This window comes from Schistocerca cancellata, chromosome 11 (assembly GCF_023864275.1).
Source record: "Schistocerca cancellata isolate TAMUIC-IGC-003103 chromosome 11, iqSchCanc2.1, whole genome shotgun sequence".
Classification (NCBI taxonomy): Eukaryota; Metazoa; Arthropoda; class Insecta; order Orthoptera; family Acrididae; genus Schistocerca; species Schistocerca cancellata.
Window position 1 is genome coordinate 10,725,963 of NC_064636.1, and position 18,873 is coordinate 10,744,835.

Sequence of the window (18,873 nt, forward strand, 5' to 3'; positions counted from 1 at the left end):
GGCCTTGTGGCAAACTAGATAGAGCATCGGCTATAATGTTGGATTCTCCTTTTATGTATATGATATCAAAATCATATTCTTGTAGTGATGCACACCAGCGTGCAAGACGTGAATGTAATAACTTGCTCGATAGCAGGAAAGAAAGAGCTTGATGATCAGTATAAAGCTTAGTACGTTTTCCCCATAGAAAGTAGCGAAACTTGCGAAATGCCCATACTATGGCAAGTGTTTCGCGCTCGGTCACTGAATATGAATTCTCGCATTCAGTGAGCGTGCGGCTAGCAAAACTTATAGGTTTGATGACTGTTTGTTCATTTTCTACATGAATTTGGAATAAAAATGCTCCGAGCCCATAGGAACTTGCGTCTGTTACTAGGCAAAAGTCTGACGTCATGTCAGGATGACATAACAACTCTGCATTTACTAAAGCATTCTTAATCGCATCAAAATCTGTCTGACAGAACTCTGTCCATTTCCAAATATTATTTCTTTTGAGTAAAGATAGAAGATGTGGACTGTTAAGAAGGTGGTAGGGTACAAATTTCCTGAAGAATGAAGATAGACCAAGAAAGGCTTTGAGTTGTTTACGATTCTGTGGGGATGGAAAATTCTTTATTGCATCAATTTTTCTTGAGTCTGGATAAATGCCTTCAGTTGATATGATGTGACCAAGGAATTTGATTTCTCTCCTCCCTAATTTCGTCTTTGATAAATTGATAGTGACACCTGCGTCAGAAAATTTAGTCAGAAGTTGCTTCAAAAGATTAACATGTTCTTCCCAAGTAGTTGTGGCAATGACAATGTCGTCAACATAAACTGTGATTTGTGATAACAATTGTGCTCCAAGAACAGCATCTAAGGCTTCAATAAATACTCCAGCACTCACTCTTAGACCAAAGGGGAGAACACAGAATTGATAACTACTTCCCTCACATAGAAATGCAGTGTATTTACAGCTGTTTTTATGGAGGTTCACCTGCTAAAACAATGAGCGGAGGTCAATTTTGGTTAAATACTGTACATTATGAAATTTTAAAAGTTGTTCTTCCAAATTTATAGGTCGTGTGTTGATTGGGATTATAGCTTTGTTAATTTCTCGTGCATCCAGCACTAACCTTACACTACCATTCTCTTTATTAACTGCTAGGATCGGACTGCAATATGGTGAATGTGACCTTTCAATGATACTCCAAGCTTGCATTCCTTCAGTCTCTTTCAAAACTGCGGGTTTCTTTGACCAAGGAATATTGTAATATGTTCTACAGTATGTTTTGTGTGGTTTAACATCCATCTCATAAGTATAGCCTCTAATAATTCCAGGTTTCTCCACAAATACCTCAGCAAATTGCTGCAAAACTTCAAGTAATTCAAGTTGTTCCTTCGTCAGATATTCAGATTCTGTGCATTTCTCTTATAAATCATTAGGTTTAATTCCCTGAGATACAGCTTCATTAAAAGTTAAATCACATATGTTTGTTGCTGGTGGATACACAAAATGTGACTGTTCAAACTTACCTTGTTTACTGTTTAGGTTTTTACCCTGTGTTAACTCTATTGTCAGTTGTTGTTGGTTTACGGTTAAATGACATTTCCCTTTTCCTAAATCTATGATTGCTTGATATTCATTCAAAAAGTCAATTCCTAATATGCAATGCATAACTAATTTGTCTACTGCCAGAAAACTGTAATTGAGTGGTATATTTGAAAATGTGAAGTTAATTAGTGCTTGAAATTTCACATTCTTTGATTTGTTACCGGTGGCACTTATAATGTGACAATTCTGTACTGGCAATGTTTGTATGTTCATTATTTGTTTGAGTTCATTATATAAGGACATTGAAATGACACTTGCTGCTGCTCCTGTATCTAACATTACTTCCACTTCATAACTACCAATCATAACTCGTGTTATAGCCTGAATAATCTTCTTTGTTTTACTGGTACTATTACAATCTACATCCTTATATAATTCTTTTTCTATTTTCTTACTGTCATCGTATCGGAGAAAACAAATCGTCGGTTCCGTTGCGCTCTGCTCCCTATCGACCGTAACTCGAGCGCTTAGGTCGGTCGTCGTTCGTTTTCCGGCAAATTCGGTTGTTGCTGCGGGTTGGGGTCATTGCTCAACTCAATAATATTTACATTTCTGTCGCGTGTAACCCAAGTGTCAGCTGTTTGGTTGGTGACATTAACTCGCGTCGCATTGGGAGTTCTGTTAGGTAGGAATTGAGGGTTGCTGTATTGCATGTGTCGTGGCGGTGGTCCATTGTGATTTCCCCATACTTTATTTCATCCATGACTGTAACTGGTATTGTCATTACTGTTATTCCTGCAATACATGTTTGGATGTTGTTGTATGTTATTTCACTGAAAATATCCTGGATGGTACCTGTTATCCTCTCTTCTTTGATCTCTATGATTTCGGTTCCTTCTTCTTTTGTTGTTATTTTGAATATAACTGTTATTGTTCTTATTGTAATTACTGTTCGGATAACCATTATAGTAATAATTACCGCTTCCTTGCCAATGCTGCGAATTGTTTCTCCTAATATTGAATGGATTTGTCCCAGTGTAGTGCGAATTGTTTCTTTGAGTGTTTTGTTGTGGTATCGGAGGCGGATTCCAATAGCCTCTATCATTTCTGTTGTTGTGCGTACGCGAATTGCTTGGATGGATCGGATACAATTGATTGAAATTCCTGATCTCATCTCTGTAAACAACATCTATCTCATCAACATAACTGAAAAAATTCTTTATGTTGTCCTCGGACACTCGTATTAATTTATCACGGTAAGGAAATGGTAAGTGGCTTTTAAGTGTTCTAATTACGTCTGGTAAATCTGCTGGTTTTGTCCAATATAATGTTTTGTCTAGGTAGCGTTCAAAGTATTGACGTAAAGTCTGTTTTCTGCTCCAATGTTACATCATTTAATCTGTCTGAAAGGTCTGTAATCGTCAGGTCTAAGAGTTCTTGGTTTGTTTTTACTGAATTGTGTGACTGTCGTAATTCGTCAACTTGGGTACTGGTTTTCTGTTGTTCAAAAACTACTGTTAACAATTTCTCATTACATCGTTGTAAGTCAGTTTTTGTCTCGTCACTGAATTCCACAAATACCTTTTCTTGTCTCATAACCTTGTCTGATAAGTCAGTAAATTTCCTTCCAAGACTACTGGTGGTTTCTGTCAAGTCGGCAATTTGTCTCGATTGTTTTTCAAAATTTTACTTTATGTCCCGTGTCAGTTCATCGAATTTAGTGTCAGATTTCCCAATGTCATTTTTTAAATTGTTATTTTACTTGTCTAAAGTGTCAAATCTTTTGTCTAAAGTGTCAAATCTTTTGTCTAAAGTGTCAAATCTTTTGTCTAAAGTGTCAAATCTTTTGTCTACAGTGTCAAATCTTTTGTCTACAGTGTCAAATCTTTTGTCTACAGTGTCAAATTTTCTGTTTTGGTCACCAAGTGACTTCAGAATCTGGTTGAGCATGTCAGAGTCCTGTGTCTTAGTTTCGTCATTTTTTCGTGTCTGATTGATGTCTGGTTCTGAAGTTGACGTTGTCAATGTCGCGTTTTGTCGCGTAGTACTCACTCTCCATTCGCCTGTATATCTGTTTAAATATAGGGGTTGTTGTCTTAATCAATCTGGTAAAGTTATGTCTTGAACATCCTCACAATTAAGTTCAATATTCATTTGACTGTCGGACATGTTTTGCAATGTGTCACTTTCACTAAGCTCATCTGCGGAAACAATTTCTATGCATCTAGTGTCCATCTTGCAATTTTCGTAATTAATTGCAAATAAAATTTTCTAATGGCAAAAAAAAAAAAAATTTAAATATGATATGTTGAAATCTGTAATTTCTCTTATGGAAATGGATATTTCTGTATGATTTCTAATTAGAAATTGAATTATTAAACTGGTACTGAAATTTCCCTCTCACAAATAAATGACTGTGAATATGCTGTTCACTTACCATTTGCAATAATAGTAAATCAATTTTAACTACAATTTGGAAAAATAATTTCGAAATAAATGGATTGGAATAAAGGAATTACAGATAGCTGCTTGAAAGTGGAAAAAATGTAAATTTCTGTACTTATCTTTTTTTTCCAGTCTTATAGTGCAAATTTAGCATCATATATACAGTTTTCAATCCAAATTTTTTCTTTCGCGTCCGTGCAAATTATTTTAACAAATTAATTTCCTCAGCATGAAAATGAAAATTAACACAAATTAATAACAGGGCAAACAATATTGTTGTAAATTTCATGCACGTAACAGTGCAATTGAAATGAATGAGAATTGGTCCAAATTCATTTTCTGATTTTATTAAGTGATTAAAATTAGATAAAATGACCAAAATTTATAATAAATGCGCTTATATCAAATCCGGAGATTGTAAGTCCTGTCACGGTCACCAGTTGTAGTGTTTCCTTTCCTCGGGGTTCTGCCGTGAAAATATAAAATAGAAAATGTGATTGGGTTTTGAATTTTGATGGAATAAGTTATGGATAAGGCGGACTTCGTATTATTGATTGAGATAGTGCTGTAATTTGACCGTGCATGGCAGAACGGGTCGGCAACACTACAAAAAGTGACTGTAAGGAAATAGCATCAGAAATTAGTTGAAATTTACCTTATAAGTCTGTTAGAAACGTAGTATTAATTATAATATAGTCTTCGTGGGTGTCTTTTTAAATTTTTGTAGTATAACCTGTTTTCATTGTTCTCTGTCTGTTGAAAATTTCTTTTAGTTGTCACTGTCAGGATTAATTTATAAATTTGACTATAACCATTTCGAATCACTATTGAAATAACTTCGTTTCGTAATCTAGTTTTAATTTCCACTTAAAAGCATATTTAACACAGCGCCGAAAAATACACGTCTTTCGTATGAAGACAAAAGAAAGAGAGTAATTAATTAGTTGTTAAAAACAAACACCTACACAAAAGTAAAAAAAAAAAAAAAGATGAAAATTATTTGTAGAAATCGGTCGCTGGCACAGCACTCTTCTGGATGCGCGATCGTAAATCATATCGTTGTATTGGCGGAGGCGCGATAGTCAAAGTACTGTTACAACTCGAACTTTCTAGGCTGGAACTCGTGCGTGTTCTCTTAGGTCGTGTGATCGGCACCACGAACTCTGTTTCTGCTGGGTTAGCTGAGTGAGTTAAGGACGAAAGTTCTTTTACTTGCTTTCATTATGTTGTTGTACTCCATCTTGTAGGAGTGCAATTTGTTTTCCAAGTTGGAAATTATAAGTAGAATTTTGGTATAAATTTCCTCTGACGTCTCCCAAATAAATGAAAAGATCTTCTGTGCTGGAAAATACTCCATTATTTACTATCTCTCTATATCCGGATCCCGCTCCAGCTACTGCCGGGTCTGGGTGCTGACGAGTCCTCCCCGTCTGGCTCAGTCCTCCCACCACTTTTCTTCCTCCACTTGCTGCCAGGTCACACCTCTCCTTCCCACAGATATTCTCACTCCCATTTTCCACTGTGTTCTTGTGCATCCTCTAGGTCTATATTTACTGGTAGGTTACTAGCCATCCAGTGAATACATTGCAAATGTTTCACTAGTATTGCACATAAATTTAATGATGTTATATCAGTGCTTAGTTACGGAAATGTTTTTACGATTTCATTTGTTAACAGTACGTGTAACTTGACTAGAGAGTGAAATTTTGAACAAGCTCGACAGCATTACGATTTCACGATACTGCAGTACCTGTGTTGTTCGTAAGTATAACGCAGTGTCCTTCAGATGTGCACACGTGTTGAAGGAGCTGGCACTGTGGCAGCTACAGCCGTAACGAGATACACGGAACGTATTCACAATTCCGAATACGGACAACTGTCAGCTGGATTTACGACAATCAAAATTTGTGCCAGATCCGGACGCGGTTTGGATTTCCCACTTATCACGAGAGGTTACTTTACCGTTCGGCCGCCTGGGCACGCTCCACAGCCAGACTTCAAACTTCCACCTGTTGTCGACTGTGTGTGTCTCCGGTGTGCAGTCGTACATCCGTTGTGTATATTTCCATACAGGGGAAACATTTTAACTGAAAGTCCCTCGTCCGGTGTCGGCGGAATAAATACGATATTGCAGTGGCCGTGTCTTTCAGAAATACGATGCGACGTTCCTTCACAAGTGACACAGTGCCCGTTCCTTCGGACGTGTACGCATTCCGTTACGCAGCTGACGGTTGCCCGTACTTGCAGATGTGAATACCTTTTGTGTATTTTGATTTTAATCTTGTTTTCTTAAAGTTGTGATTTTTTCAGTGGTGTTAAATGACTTGAAATAAAAACGTACCTGAAGTTTTGGTGTTAACATCGAGATGAATCAGTTGTTTTGAAGATGTTATTTACTGAGCAAGTTATTTCTTACTTATTTCAGACAACCGTCAATCCAGCAACTTTGATGGAAAGTGAAAGTTGTTCTGGATTATCTGTTACCTGAGTTTTCCAGTGACACATTAATTTTACAATACAAAATGTTATCTCGAATTTCAATGTCGCTTCTGTGTTTTTGTATCTCTGGACGTTATTTACGATTTGTGGTCAATAATAGATTTTATTGAGATTCGATGAACATTAAATTGCTCTGCTATTTATTAGCATCATTGTATTAGGTAGATCACCTAGATTCAGGTAGTTTAGGTAGATTCAGTCGCGATAGGAATTTTAGCTCGTATTTGAACAGTGCTAATTTTGTTACATCAGTAAGTACGTCTCAGTACCGTCAATATTTCGATTACATATGTTAATCTTAACTCTCTACATAAGAGATATCGATACCCGGGCCGTCGAGCTTCTAGTGCTCGGCCACCGACCCGACTGTAATGTGGCACTCGGGGTCTCGGCAATTGTTTATTGGGCACGGAGTCGGCGACCCCGGGGTTCCAGAGCTGGGGACTGGTAAGTGCCACCAGTCCTCGGTGACTGTAAACTCCGGGTACACTTCGTGGTGCGGTACCGGTACGTCATATTTCACAGAGAACGGGAATCGCGGTTTGACCGCCCGGATCGCGGGGACGGTAAAAACCTCAATAAAATGCCGCTCGATCTCGCGGTGTGCCGCGCACTGACGAGGCGCGTGGCTGTCGAGGCGGAGCGGTCGCCAGCGAGCGACACTCGCCGCACCTCAGTTGTCCGAGGCTTACCTGGTCGAGTGGTGCTCTGTCGAGGTGGACTCTAGTTTCCCTACTGGCTCGTGGCACCGGGATGCGAGCTTCAAAATTATCTCTCCCTCCTCGTAACGAAAAGGGTGGGCCACCGATCGAACGAGCGGGCTAGTGTTGCCCTCCTTTAGGCTTGGGGAATGCACAGAGTCCTTCAGTCTCTAGGAACAAAACGTGTGCCGGTTGCCACGTGTTTCTTACAGTTGAACAAAAAAAGGCAGTTTTAAGAAAGTTTATCTTTTCTACTTACATAAAGGTTTAGAGGGCATCACCAGTGCATTAAAATCTGTCACGTGTTCTGTCCTGTGTTTGAAAACGTATCTAGTCGCTACAAATCCGTGACAAATGGAGAACGTCCAGAAAGTGCTAAATGCCTCGAGGAGTACGCAATCGAAAGTGAACTGCACGACACCTCGAACTGTAGCAAAGATTTCCAGGATAGGATTTTCACTCTGCAGCGGAGTGTGCACCAATATGAAACTTCCCGGCAGATTAAAACTGTGTGCCGGACCGAGACTCGAACTCGGGACCTTTGTCTTTTGCGGGCAAGTGCTCTACCGTCTGAGCTACCCGAGCGCGACTCGCGACTCGTCCTCACAGCTTTACTTCTGCCAGTACCTCGTCTCCTACCTTCCAAACTTTACAGAAGCTCTCCTGCAAACCTCGCAGTACTGGCACTCCTGAAAGAAAGGATATTGCGGAGACACGGCTTAGTCACAGCCTGGAGGATGTTTCCAGAATGAGATTTTCACTCTGCAGTGGAGTGATACGAAACTTCCTGGCAGATTAAAAATGTATCCCGGACCGAGACTAGAACTCGGGACCTTTGCTATCCCGAATACGAGCAGTCCTATTCACTTCTCAGCTGCTACTCTCTCTTCCCCAGCCGTAGACCTCTTTCTGCCCTCCCGTTCTCGCAGACTCGGCCCGATAGGAAGCGGCTCACGACCTACATTCTAGTGACCACTTCCCACTGTGGATCCACCTACTGCGAGGTGGATCGCTCAAACGGGAACCACCGAATCGGACAGTCGGCAGGGCTGACCGTACGCCGTTCGGCCAGCTGGCTCTGTTCGAACACTGGGACCGCGTCCGGGAACGGGTGGACCACGTAACGGACGCGATCTGTAGTGCTGCCGACTTACCCCTCACGAAGTCTCGGGATCGTGTCAGGTGGTGGCCCGTACCTCGGTAGACTGACGAGTGCCGTACTGCAGTACGGGCGGGAGTGCAGCTCTCGGACAGTTTAAATGCCACTCGACAGCGAATAACCTCGCAGCCTTTAGAGCTGCGGGGACCGACGCTCGACGTACAACTGAAGAGAGCGGGAGAAGGTTGTGGTGAGCTTTCCCGGACTCCGTCAACTGTTCCACTTATCGTACGAAAGTGTCGGAAGCTTTGCGGAGAATTTCCGGTAGACGCATTCGTTTACAAAAAGCGGCAGTTCTGAAACGAGGGTGTCTTTAGACAGTGTCCGGAGTCGTCGCTCGGACGAAGGCAGTGCATTTTGCTACGACTGCCGGCAATGTTGTACTGGATCCGACTTTGCCCGCTACCGTGCGACTGTAGAGAGGGCGTGTTAAACTTTAGATCCGACAGTTTTGACTCCTACAACTATCCTCTCTCCTGTGGGAGCTGGAATCAACATTGTCGGAGACTCGTACGCTGCTTCCAGTCACGACCGAATCCGATACTGCGTCCTTCGACATTTGCCTCCGTCGACACGGTGTAGTGGTTAATAAAAAAGAAAAAGAAAAGAAAAGAAAACGTTGTAAATGTGGGAACAAATGGTGAATAAAAAGGGGGTTTTAAAATCGTTAATGACCGTGAAAAAAGGGAAAGAACGAATAGCAAAAGTCTGCTGTCGCCGAGCACTGTATCGCAAAATAAACGCGGAATAATGTTTGAGAAAACTAAAGTCTCATCCCGTGGTTACGTGTGCTCTCATTCTGTTATTAAAGATGCAGAATAAATTACAAGGTACGAGAACAACTGTTACGTCAGTGGCGTGCGGTAGTGAGCTCTCGATACTGAGGAGACTCGCAGAGGTGCACTGAGTTGTTTACGTGACACCACGGGGACAGAAGTGGTCACAGTGTTCGGGTTATACTGTACAGTGCAGTACTGAGAAAATTGTGAGAGTAACTGTTTTATCTGTCGGTTTCGGCTTTAAAAGGTGTCGCAGCAAATAAATTGTCACGCGTGACCGAAGAGTACCTAGTGTAAAGTGTCAGAATTAAAGCGGCCGGTGATTTACTTTGACAGAATGTGGATTAGGCCACAGTACGCTTTGAATAAATGTCGTATAACTGAGGGTACAAAAGTGCAGTCAGCGTCGCACTGCCGTTCCGTGCACGGCACCGCCGTACGGAGGCCAGCTGCGTGACACCACTCGGCTGCCGAGACAGCGCGAGTGTCCGTCGCCTCGTAGGCGGTTCGAGACACTCTCTCTACCGCAGCGAGCAGTTATTTGCGACCCCACCGTTCTTAAAATATTTTCCGTATTGAAATTTCCTCCTATGAAAACCTATTATTTTGATTTCAAATATGTGTTCCAAGTGTCTAAACATCACGAGAGCTGAAGTTTAGTGCTCTCGTGAGCAGTAGATTGGGAGTTATTAACATTTCATTAATGTTTGATAGGGATTGAAATTATCTGTAGGTCAAACCTACGAACACAAACTTTGTTACGGGGGTTTATATATTATTTTTATTTTTTAGTCTAGCTCCATAGCACCAAATTGAGGAGCCAACCTTCACATTCATGTTACGAATCGGTACGAGAAATTACACAACAAAAATTAATAATGGATACATTTCCAGAAAAAAAATGCGACACTCTCGAGGACAAAAAATGGCTCTGAGCACTATGGGACTTAACATCTGTGGTCATCAGTCCCCTAGAACTTAGAACTACTTAAGCCTAACTAACCTAAGGACATCACACGACACCCAGTCATCACGAGGCAGAGAAAATCCCTGACCCCGCCGGGAATCGAACCCGGGAACCTGGGCGTAGGAAGCGAGAACGCTACCGAACGGCTACGAGCTGCGGACACTCTCGAGGACGAGGCAATTTTATTGACGAGGGATGTGATAGACAGTTCGTCACCGAAGCGTTATACGATAAATTCAGTCCGAATTAAACACACGTCACAGTAAATAGTGCTCAAACAGTTGCGTCGGTTTGCAGTTTAGCCCCCTCCAGTGGCAACGTGGGCACTTACTCTCAAATGCGAACGACGGTAAAGGTGCCGAAGGGTATCCGGCAATAGACCGCCACGAACACAGTGCCCCATTCTGTCCCAGTTCGGCAACGGGTCTCACGGGCCCCGGAAGACGAGTCAGTTCCCGCTCCGTCCCGCCCCGTACGTTTTCGGTCGACGACAGACCCGGAGAGTAGCGAGTCGTGTCGCAGCAGCCGTATGTCGGCGTGCACCGTCCTGCTGGAAAAGTACACCACCTTCCTGCCAAAGAAATGGCCGCCGCACGGGGATAGTGTGCAGTGCGATACAGCGCGCACCACTACTTCACTCTGCAGAAACACCGAGTGTGACCGCGAGTCGTAACTGACGGGACGGTGCCCGCGTGTCGCGGGCGAACGGACACCGAAATAGGCAACTCGCCGGGTGCGATCTGTACGAGGGAACCTACTCCCGTCACCGAAGACGACGGAGTGCCGTTCCGATCGACGGTCGACACTTTCGCGACTCCGGAACGGTCGTGCTCGGTGGTAGCTCGGTCGGAAGCGTAAACGATTTCGGTCCCGCTGCGAGCGGACCGTTCGCGGCGGACCCCGGTGACACTGCAGGTGCGGCACGTGCCCCGGTCTCGTGCCCGCTCGCACGTCTCGACGTGCCTCCGTGCTGCGCGGATGTACGTAATCTGGTTTACGGGCGTGGAAATATTCCACAGAAAACTAACAAAAGCTGTGGCACACTGCCAATAAATTGTGCCCGACGCTTGCGGTAGTCTGTCAGTACGCCTGTCCGACTTAAAGCGGGCCCACAGTGTGACCTCATTTGAACGGCCGAAATTGTACGACAGGAGTACGTAGTCGTCGTCAGGGTACGATTGTGCCGTAGAGTGAATGCTGCAAACAGTGTTCACCTCCAAACTCTGCACAGTTACTGCCTGCAGTGTCAAAACAGACGGCGCACAGACTGCTCTCTCTAGTGCCGTACGGTCGCCGTCACTGACACTGCGGCCCCTCTGTGAGCCTATATTATACCCCGGTGCCACTGAACGCAGTACTTAGTGTCATATTTCTTTTCCCGCCAGTGTAAAATTTACACAAGTCCTATGCAGACGACAAGCTATTGAGAATATATTAGCACAGTTGACAATAGGGAGTGCGTCAAAAAGAATCGACTAGTTGTAAAAAAAATTGTAACTATTATGTCAATTGAGATATGTGCGTGAACGTTGTACTGTCTGAGAGAGAAAACTCTCGAGTTTTCCACGGTTCCGGCTAGGCAGCACCCACTTCAGTTCCAGTAAAAATGGTGTCAGGACGACAGGAGGCATTTTGTGTTCTACATTTTGTGCAGTGCAGGTCAGTAATAACTGTTCGGCGTGCCTTTTGTACTAGATACGCTGTGCATTCTCACAGAGCATTAGACAGTGGCACGAACAGTTCCGAGATACGAGTTGTTCGTGTAAAGACAAATCTCTGGGCCGTCCCCGAGTGTCCGACACAGACGTCGAACGCGTCTGCCGTAGTTTCGCGAGCGGCCCGCAGAAATCCGCTCGCTGAGGGGGAACGGCAGTTCACTGCAGACTGGAGCTGAAGTGCGAAGCGTTCCGAGCAATTCTGATCGGTAGGTCGTAGGCCCGAGGCGAGGGGTCGGGTTGCTATGTACACTGTATGTGTTCATTTTGTAGAATGCCTTCATCCTTTCGGTCCGACTAGGGAAATACGTTTAATGCTGCATCCTCTACGTAAATTTTCTGCCTAATTTGCTTGCCCCTATTCTGTCACTCAGGAGTGTGTGAAAATAAATGAAAGTTCTCGATATCCCTATATAGTTGTCATTTGTGTCATTTTATGCTGGAGAGCTGTGTTTAAATATCGACATGTACTAATTTTGCAACCTTTGTGTGTGTATTGCCGTAAGATTAATAAATAATACTGGCTCGGCACAGCATTATTTTTCCAAACGTATATATAGAATGCTGTCACGCATTGACGGTAAGATATTGCAGTGCCCGTGTTGTCGAGATGTCGATACGTTGTACTTCTAAACGATTCAGGTTCTGCAGTATCGTACTTGCCCACGGATGCTGGGCGAGTGACTTTCAGTTAAAATGTCTCGCTTGTACGTAAATATATTTAACGGATGTACTAGTGCAGGTAGCTGAGACACTGTCGACGACATATGGAAGTTTGAGCCCAGCTGTGTGTCGTCCTCGGATATCCCGACAGTGAGGTGACCTATCAAATCGACTGCCGCTCCGGCACAAATTTTCATTGTCGTCATTCGATTATACGGCTGACTGTTGTCTTTACTCACAACTGTGAAAACGTGCATTGACATTTCGTGTATTGACAAAGTTTTTGTAGATTAGGGAACACAATAGCTCCCGATTTTTTGCTATTAAAAGATTTCATCAAAGTCTTGTAAGATTGTTGCAGTTACTGATAGTATTGCTTTGCTAACTGGTGATACTCCACAATTGCCACACAGCAACTTGCAGCAGTCTCTGTGACTCAGATTGGTTATTAAAATGAATTAAACTATTCTCGTTCCGATAACTTAGGGAGTGCAGCCGGGTGACATTATCGACAACTGCCGATATTTCGGCAGGAGCACACACTGCCATTTTCGAGGCAAAAGTAAGTTTACAGTATGTGAGAGAAGTTTAACCTTTCCAGAGTTTCTCTGAAAACGGTGGATTTAAATTCCCTCGCACTACTCGGTACAGGTTCGCCTCTCGTCGAAATATCGGCAGTTGTCAAAGCTGCATTGCAGTAAGTTATTTGAACACAGCGTATGCTAGGGGAAACTCTAGTTTTAACTTATTCTTTTAATTTTTAACTGTTTTTTTTTTTTTTTTCTATCCTTATCGGGAACTGATAATTGACGTCGTGCTTTCAGTAGTGCACAGCTCGTAGATCTCCGTATCTCGCTACGTGTGAAAATGTTTTTTTGTGTCCACCGGACGTCCTAACGTCAGAAAACTGGAGATTACTTTAGAGAAACATTTTGTCACCTTATTTGGGCTGCAATTTCATCTCTGACCTCTTAATTACTTCAGGATTGTTCTTTCCACTGCTGCAGTTGAATTATTTTTTAAATAAAAATTTTCAGCTAATGGTTCATCACGTAATAACAGATTAATTTTCAACAGTTCTCAAAGATTTATTGTAGTTCAGTGTACACACTGCTGCCACATATTACATTAATTCACAAAGGTGTGAAACCAAACACGGCTAAACACGAACAGGTGTGAAGCATTTACAGTGTTGCCCGTATTTTTTCAATTTACCTTTTTACGACAGTCGGCAACGGCGTCTCGACACGACCGGACGAGATCGCTCGCGGGGAACGGCTATCGGATCGGCAGTAAGTCGGTCCGGCGTCTGCGAGCCGCACCGGAAGGCCTCTCCGCCGGTGCAAAAACACCAAAGTCGTGTAATATTAAGCAAAACTTACTTACCGTGGTGACACTATTTATCGTCGGTCGAAGTAAGAGGCCGTACTCGGTGTACCACATTCCGTGACGGCGACATCGCTCGCAGTGCAGCAGATCCGGCGTGCTCACGTGTGCGTTCTGTCGGCAGGGCGAGCGTCCACCAGGCGGCGCCCCCGCAGTACGCGGCCTACCAGCCGGCGCCGCCCCCGCCGCCCACCTCCAGCCCCGCCTCTGCCGCCTCCCAGGTGAGCACCGTTACAGGACCTCTCATTTTTTGGGACAGTACAGGTGACGACTTCTGAACGGTGCGAGTCTTCAGTGTCTCCCGGCACGTACTGCGAACGTGTAGTACTCCGGCACACGACGGACACGGAGCGGCGCACCGGTGGGACTGGTGCCGCGACGCTGCAGCGGGCAGTCGCTCTGCCCCGCGTCCACACTCGAGTGCGGCTATCGGCTTACTGGTGCATTGTTGTGACAGGTGCACGTGCTCCACTGCCCTGAGTCTTGTTATTTTGTTGTGTATTTTACTGGAGTGTATATAATGACTCATTCCAATGTTACACTACATCTTAAATGATAAAATTATTCTTCCTGTTACTTTTGAATTCCCGAATGTTTTTTCGTTAATAAGCTGAAGATATAAATAGGATTCTATTATTAGAACAACCTGTGACGCGAAAGTTAGCAGCTATTAAAACTGAAAAATTTCCTAATTATATCAGTTACCACAGAAATTATGTAATCTCTGAGCTCGCACCGACTTTATCGACGGAATCAATTTGTGAAATGTTACTTAACAATTTATAACTGCTTCTGTTTCTGGCTGTAGTTCAGCAGTTGCTGAATGTGTCGACAGAGAAAAAAGTGTGTCGTCAGCTGGCAGTTCTCCGTTCGCGACTCGTCACGCGTATCGTGTCGCTCTGTGTAGCGGAGGACGCTACTGTCCGATTCTTATTTTGGTGTCGGCTTACCGGTGATTGGAGCTTATTTCACTTCTGGAGGTGAAGTTCGAACTGTCGAAACCGGTAAAGCGCTGCTGACGACTCACTTCTTATCTGTGTCACAATTTTTGACTGCATCAAATTTTAGTAACTAATTTTATCCTGGCATACGTTAGGTTGAAAACTGTAATCAGTTGATGCAGTTTTATTTGTAAACAACTGATGTAGTTTTATTCATTAATTCAGATTCGTAACTGGAATTAAATCATTCAAACGGTTCGATTAGATGTCACGTCAAAGACGCTCGTGTACTTCTGCCAGCTATTTGTGATAGCCGACTCTTCTCAAACTGGCATCCGGTACATTACAGTGGGTTACATTTTTATATTTATTGCCATTACAGTTACAGAGAATGTACAACTCGCTTATGCAATTTCAAAATTAGGAATTCGGAGATTCGGGACAGTGAATGGTGGCATCTGCTCGGAACCACCGGAGGCTTGCCGACACTGAGGAGGAAAAACATTACGACCGTCAATCGTGAGCTTTTGCGGTCGATATTTGCGTTATTGCCGACATTTGTTTCGCGGGTGTAATGCCGCGATCCGAGGCCTACTTCTCTGCCTGACCTTTCGTTTTCTGTCACCGGAGGCGTCGTCGGAGGCTTTAACGACTCGAAAAGCGCTTACAGTCCCGAACGAGCTCTGCGAGACGAACTGACCGTACGGGGTGTCCCGAGAGGAATGCTCCGTATTTGCGGGTATGAGAGGAACGAGCATTCTGAGCAAAAAGGTCTACTAAACGAAGCTGAGAGAATGCGCCCGTTAAAGAGCTACCGGCACACTTGATATTGTGAAACAAATCAGTTCTGCTGCACGCTCTTCGCTTTCTGTGTATTGGGAAAGGGTATTATGCGCCAAAACAAGAGAAAAAAGTTCAATGAACGTGAGCTCTAAAGCCTCTAAAGCACATACCTTTAAGAGCTCTGCGGACTTGGCCATCTCGCTACTGTGAAACACACATCTTCTGATGAACAAAGACTCAAAGCTCCTGAAGTGTGCTTCCAAAATACGGGAAGCAAAGATTTTGCAGTAGAAGAGTTTTGTTTAAAAAAGTATCAAAAATGAAGTCGTGCTTGTATCTCTTACGGTGTGCGTTATAAAGCTCACGGACTTTTCAACTCCGAAATGATCATTTTATGTCCCTGAATATTGACCATTTCTTCCGGGACACCCCGTATGTCCGTAAGTCCTCTTTTACACCTCAACCTCATAACCCTCTGAATACTGCGGACGAGTTAACTCTCCGTCTTCCACCACTCTGCAGATGCCGAGGATCGTGGCCCCCGTGGTTTCCTGAGGTGCTGCTGACTCATTTGTGTGTCACGTTCCACCAGCTTCTCACTGCCATAGACAACTTACACCGATATCTTGGTGGATAAAAAAGTTAAGAGTATTTATCGTGCAATGCGTGTGCATCTTTCTGTGCTGTCGTTTGCAAGAAATTGTGTTTTGGTATCTTCGACCGTTTACTAAGTATGACGATTGTTATGACCGTACGATTTGCAATTCTTAGTGAATGATATCTTATTCACATTTCGTACACTGCATTACACAAACTAAAATCGACTACAGGCAAAGTTTACAAGTGCATTTTTACATGTGCAAAATCTTTAAAAATTCGCGCAATGTTTTCTTAATTTTGGTGCAGCACAGTAATTCTGGTGTACGACAAAAAGAGATTCAGTCTCGTATCGAGCAAAAATATGGACTGTAAGAAGTGAAAAAAATCAAATTTTTCCACCTAATAGTTTTTCTTAAACAAGTTAGATAATAAGTATTTTGTAGCAGCCACAATGGCACCTCCCAGCTCAAGTAGCTGTATTTGGTGAGCAACAGGGAATGCAGAGAGTGCGCCGGTACCAGCGAAAGGGTTAAGGACTGTTTCCTGAAGTCTTTCCCTGTTTAGCAAAGTTACCCCGTGTAGGTACACGTGCACGCAGTCAGCATTTGTTTTAGAGAGTGACAGGTCTGGCAACTCTTACGTAAATACCGTGTACTGCAGCTAAATACACCGAAACGACTGATGTCATTTGTAGACACCGGAAACCGAACGATCGGAAATGCAGAGCAAACGTGGGCACCGCACATATTTAGGACACGCAGGCGATGTGAGTTTTTAACACTTCGGCTTAAACTGGTTTCAGTTTTTTATCGAATCTGGTCAGTTACATTCTTGTGCAAATTCGTTTAGCATTAACTGCACATTTAGCACCGGGCTTCCCCGTGTCGTAGACACCGTTCTCGTCTGTGCCGTTCGACTCGAAGAGTATCACTTACGGGTACAATTCTCGCGCGACAAAGAAGTAATCTCGAATCTCGGAAAATAATGTGAAGGTCCATTTATTTACTGAGGAAATGGCATACACCTGCACAATTTGAGAAAGAGAACGGTGACACCCGTTATCGGATTTCCCGCACGGACCTCGGTCGGCAGTTGCGAGTTGGCCACACGTCCCGTGTCGACCGTGCGGTCTCTCGGGGCTAAATCTGCGAGCGAAAGTCTGCCGAAGGACAAAACGGGAGCGGCGGCCGGGCCGCCACACTTGCGGAGCTGGCACTGGGAGCGTGGCTGCCACACGTACTAGTCTGATAGTGAGTGGGGCGTGTAGCTCGAACGGATGAGATTGCTGATACGGGCTCCTAACTTTCAAGATTATGTCCCAAAAGAATATGACAACTTTACAATTTCGTAAATTGGATACCACCTCGGTAAAGTTCGTGACTTCGAGCACCCTGCCATTTATCGCACCAAATAGAAATTCTGCCCGAGTCGTCCCGTATCCTCGGACAGTGACTCGACGACTGCACTGTCGGTACACTACACGCGGTGTCACTGGAGAACGGTTGCAGATTGCCGCTCGCACGTCCGTCAGGTTATTTGTGTGTGTAGAGAACGGGAGTGGTCGTATCGCACTTCCCCGGAGCAGCACTGACGGTACCCTGGTCTCTGACCGGCACTCGCTGTTGTCGTCGACGGTAGAGTTTTCGACGGTAGAGTTTTCTCATTTTCTTTTGAGTGTTTTAGAGCGGATAAAAAAAGTATATTATTGTGTCCCGCTACTACAGAATAATACTGCAGCATTAAAACACGAAAGAGAGAAAAAACGAAAATAAAACTTAAATTGCAAAGGAAATGAGCCATATAAAATAACACAGTGCTCGTACGAGTGTCTGCCGACAGCAAAATGTGTCGAAGGCTTTCGGAAGACTGTGCGATACTTCGTAACAACCAATTGCCTCCGATGAGGGTGACGTCACAACTGTTTGCATTAGACTCGTTTAATCGGTTACGAGCGGGCTTTTGCACACACACACAGTAGACTCACGTACGAGTAGTACCTCCTACCACTTCTGGCTACAGAAATATGGCTGTTGGCTGTGTAAGCGGCAGTAGTAGCAACCGGCCACACGGTACCCTGAAAAATTTTACCGGCACACCCGAGCTGCCAGATTCACGTGTGCGCAGCAGGCCCGGACCTAGTGGGGGGTGAGAGCAAACCGGGGTATCTGAACCGGGCAGCAGTTTCAGGGGGAGGGGGCAAATTCATATTCGTGAGGGGAAAAAACCTCGTTTCACAAAGCACCTAGCATCCGGCGCAAGTCGATCTATCGATTATTCGTACGGTTTTGAAACGCACCCCTGCTGGATTTTGAACACATTCTAAATTGGTTTCTGAATGAATTATAAGTTGATTTTTGAATGCGTGCAGAGTGTATGTGATGTCCGTGCTAGGGAATCCTTGGCACAGCTAGACAAAAACTTTCCTACAGACAAAACGGGACGAGGCTATACGAGCTGTGCTGAGCGGAATAAAGCCAAAGTGGTGAATGCCACCTGCTGCTTGTTTATGTGGTGGATTCGGTTTGCAAATGTTTGGCGTTGTTATAATTACTGGCGAAATCTGTAGATTCGGACTAACAGAGTGGAAATAAATGACTAACAGGTAAGAAAGATTACGTATTATCTTGTCGGTGTATCCGAGAAAGTGAAATTTTGACAGAAAATTTTTGGCCAGATCGCTACACTAGACAGGGCCAGTTGT

The 18,873-nt window shown here is 43.9% G+C and overlaps 1 protein-coding gene across 1 annotated transcript in view; it reads left to right on the plus strand.

Annotated features, from left to right (window-relative positions):
* The window catches only part of LOC126108818 (zinc finger protein zfp-1-like), a 112,758-nt gene that overhangs the window by 88,757 nt on the left and 5,128 nt on the right, over window positions 1-18,873 (plus strand). Inside the window, 1 exon segment of the mRNA XM_049914182.1 lies at window positions 13,973-14,069. Within this exon segment, the coding sequence (XP_049770139.1) occupies window positions 13,973-14,069 (97 nt within the window).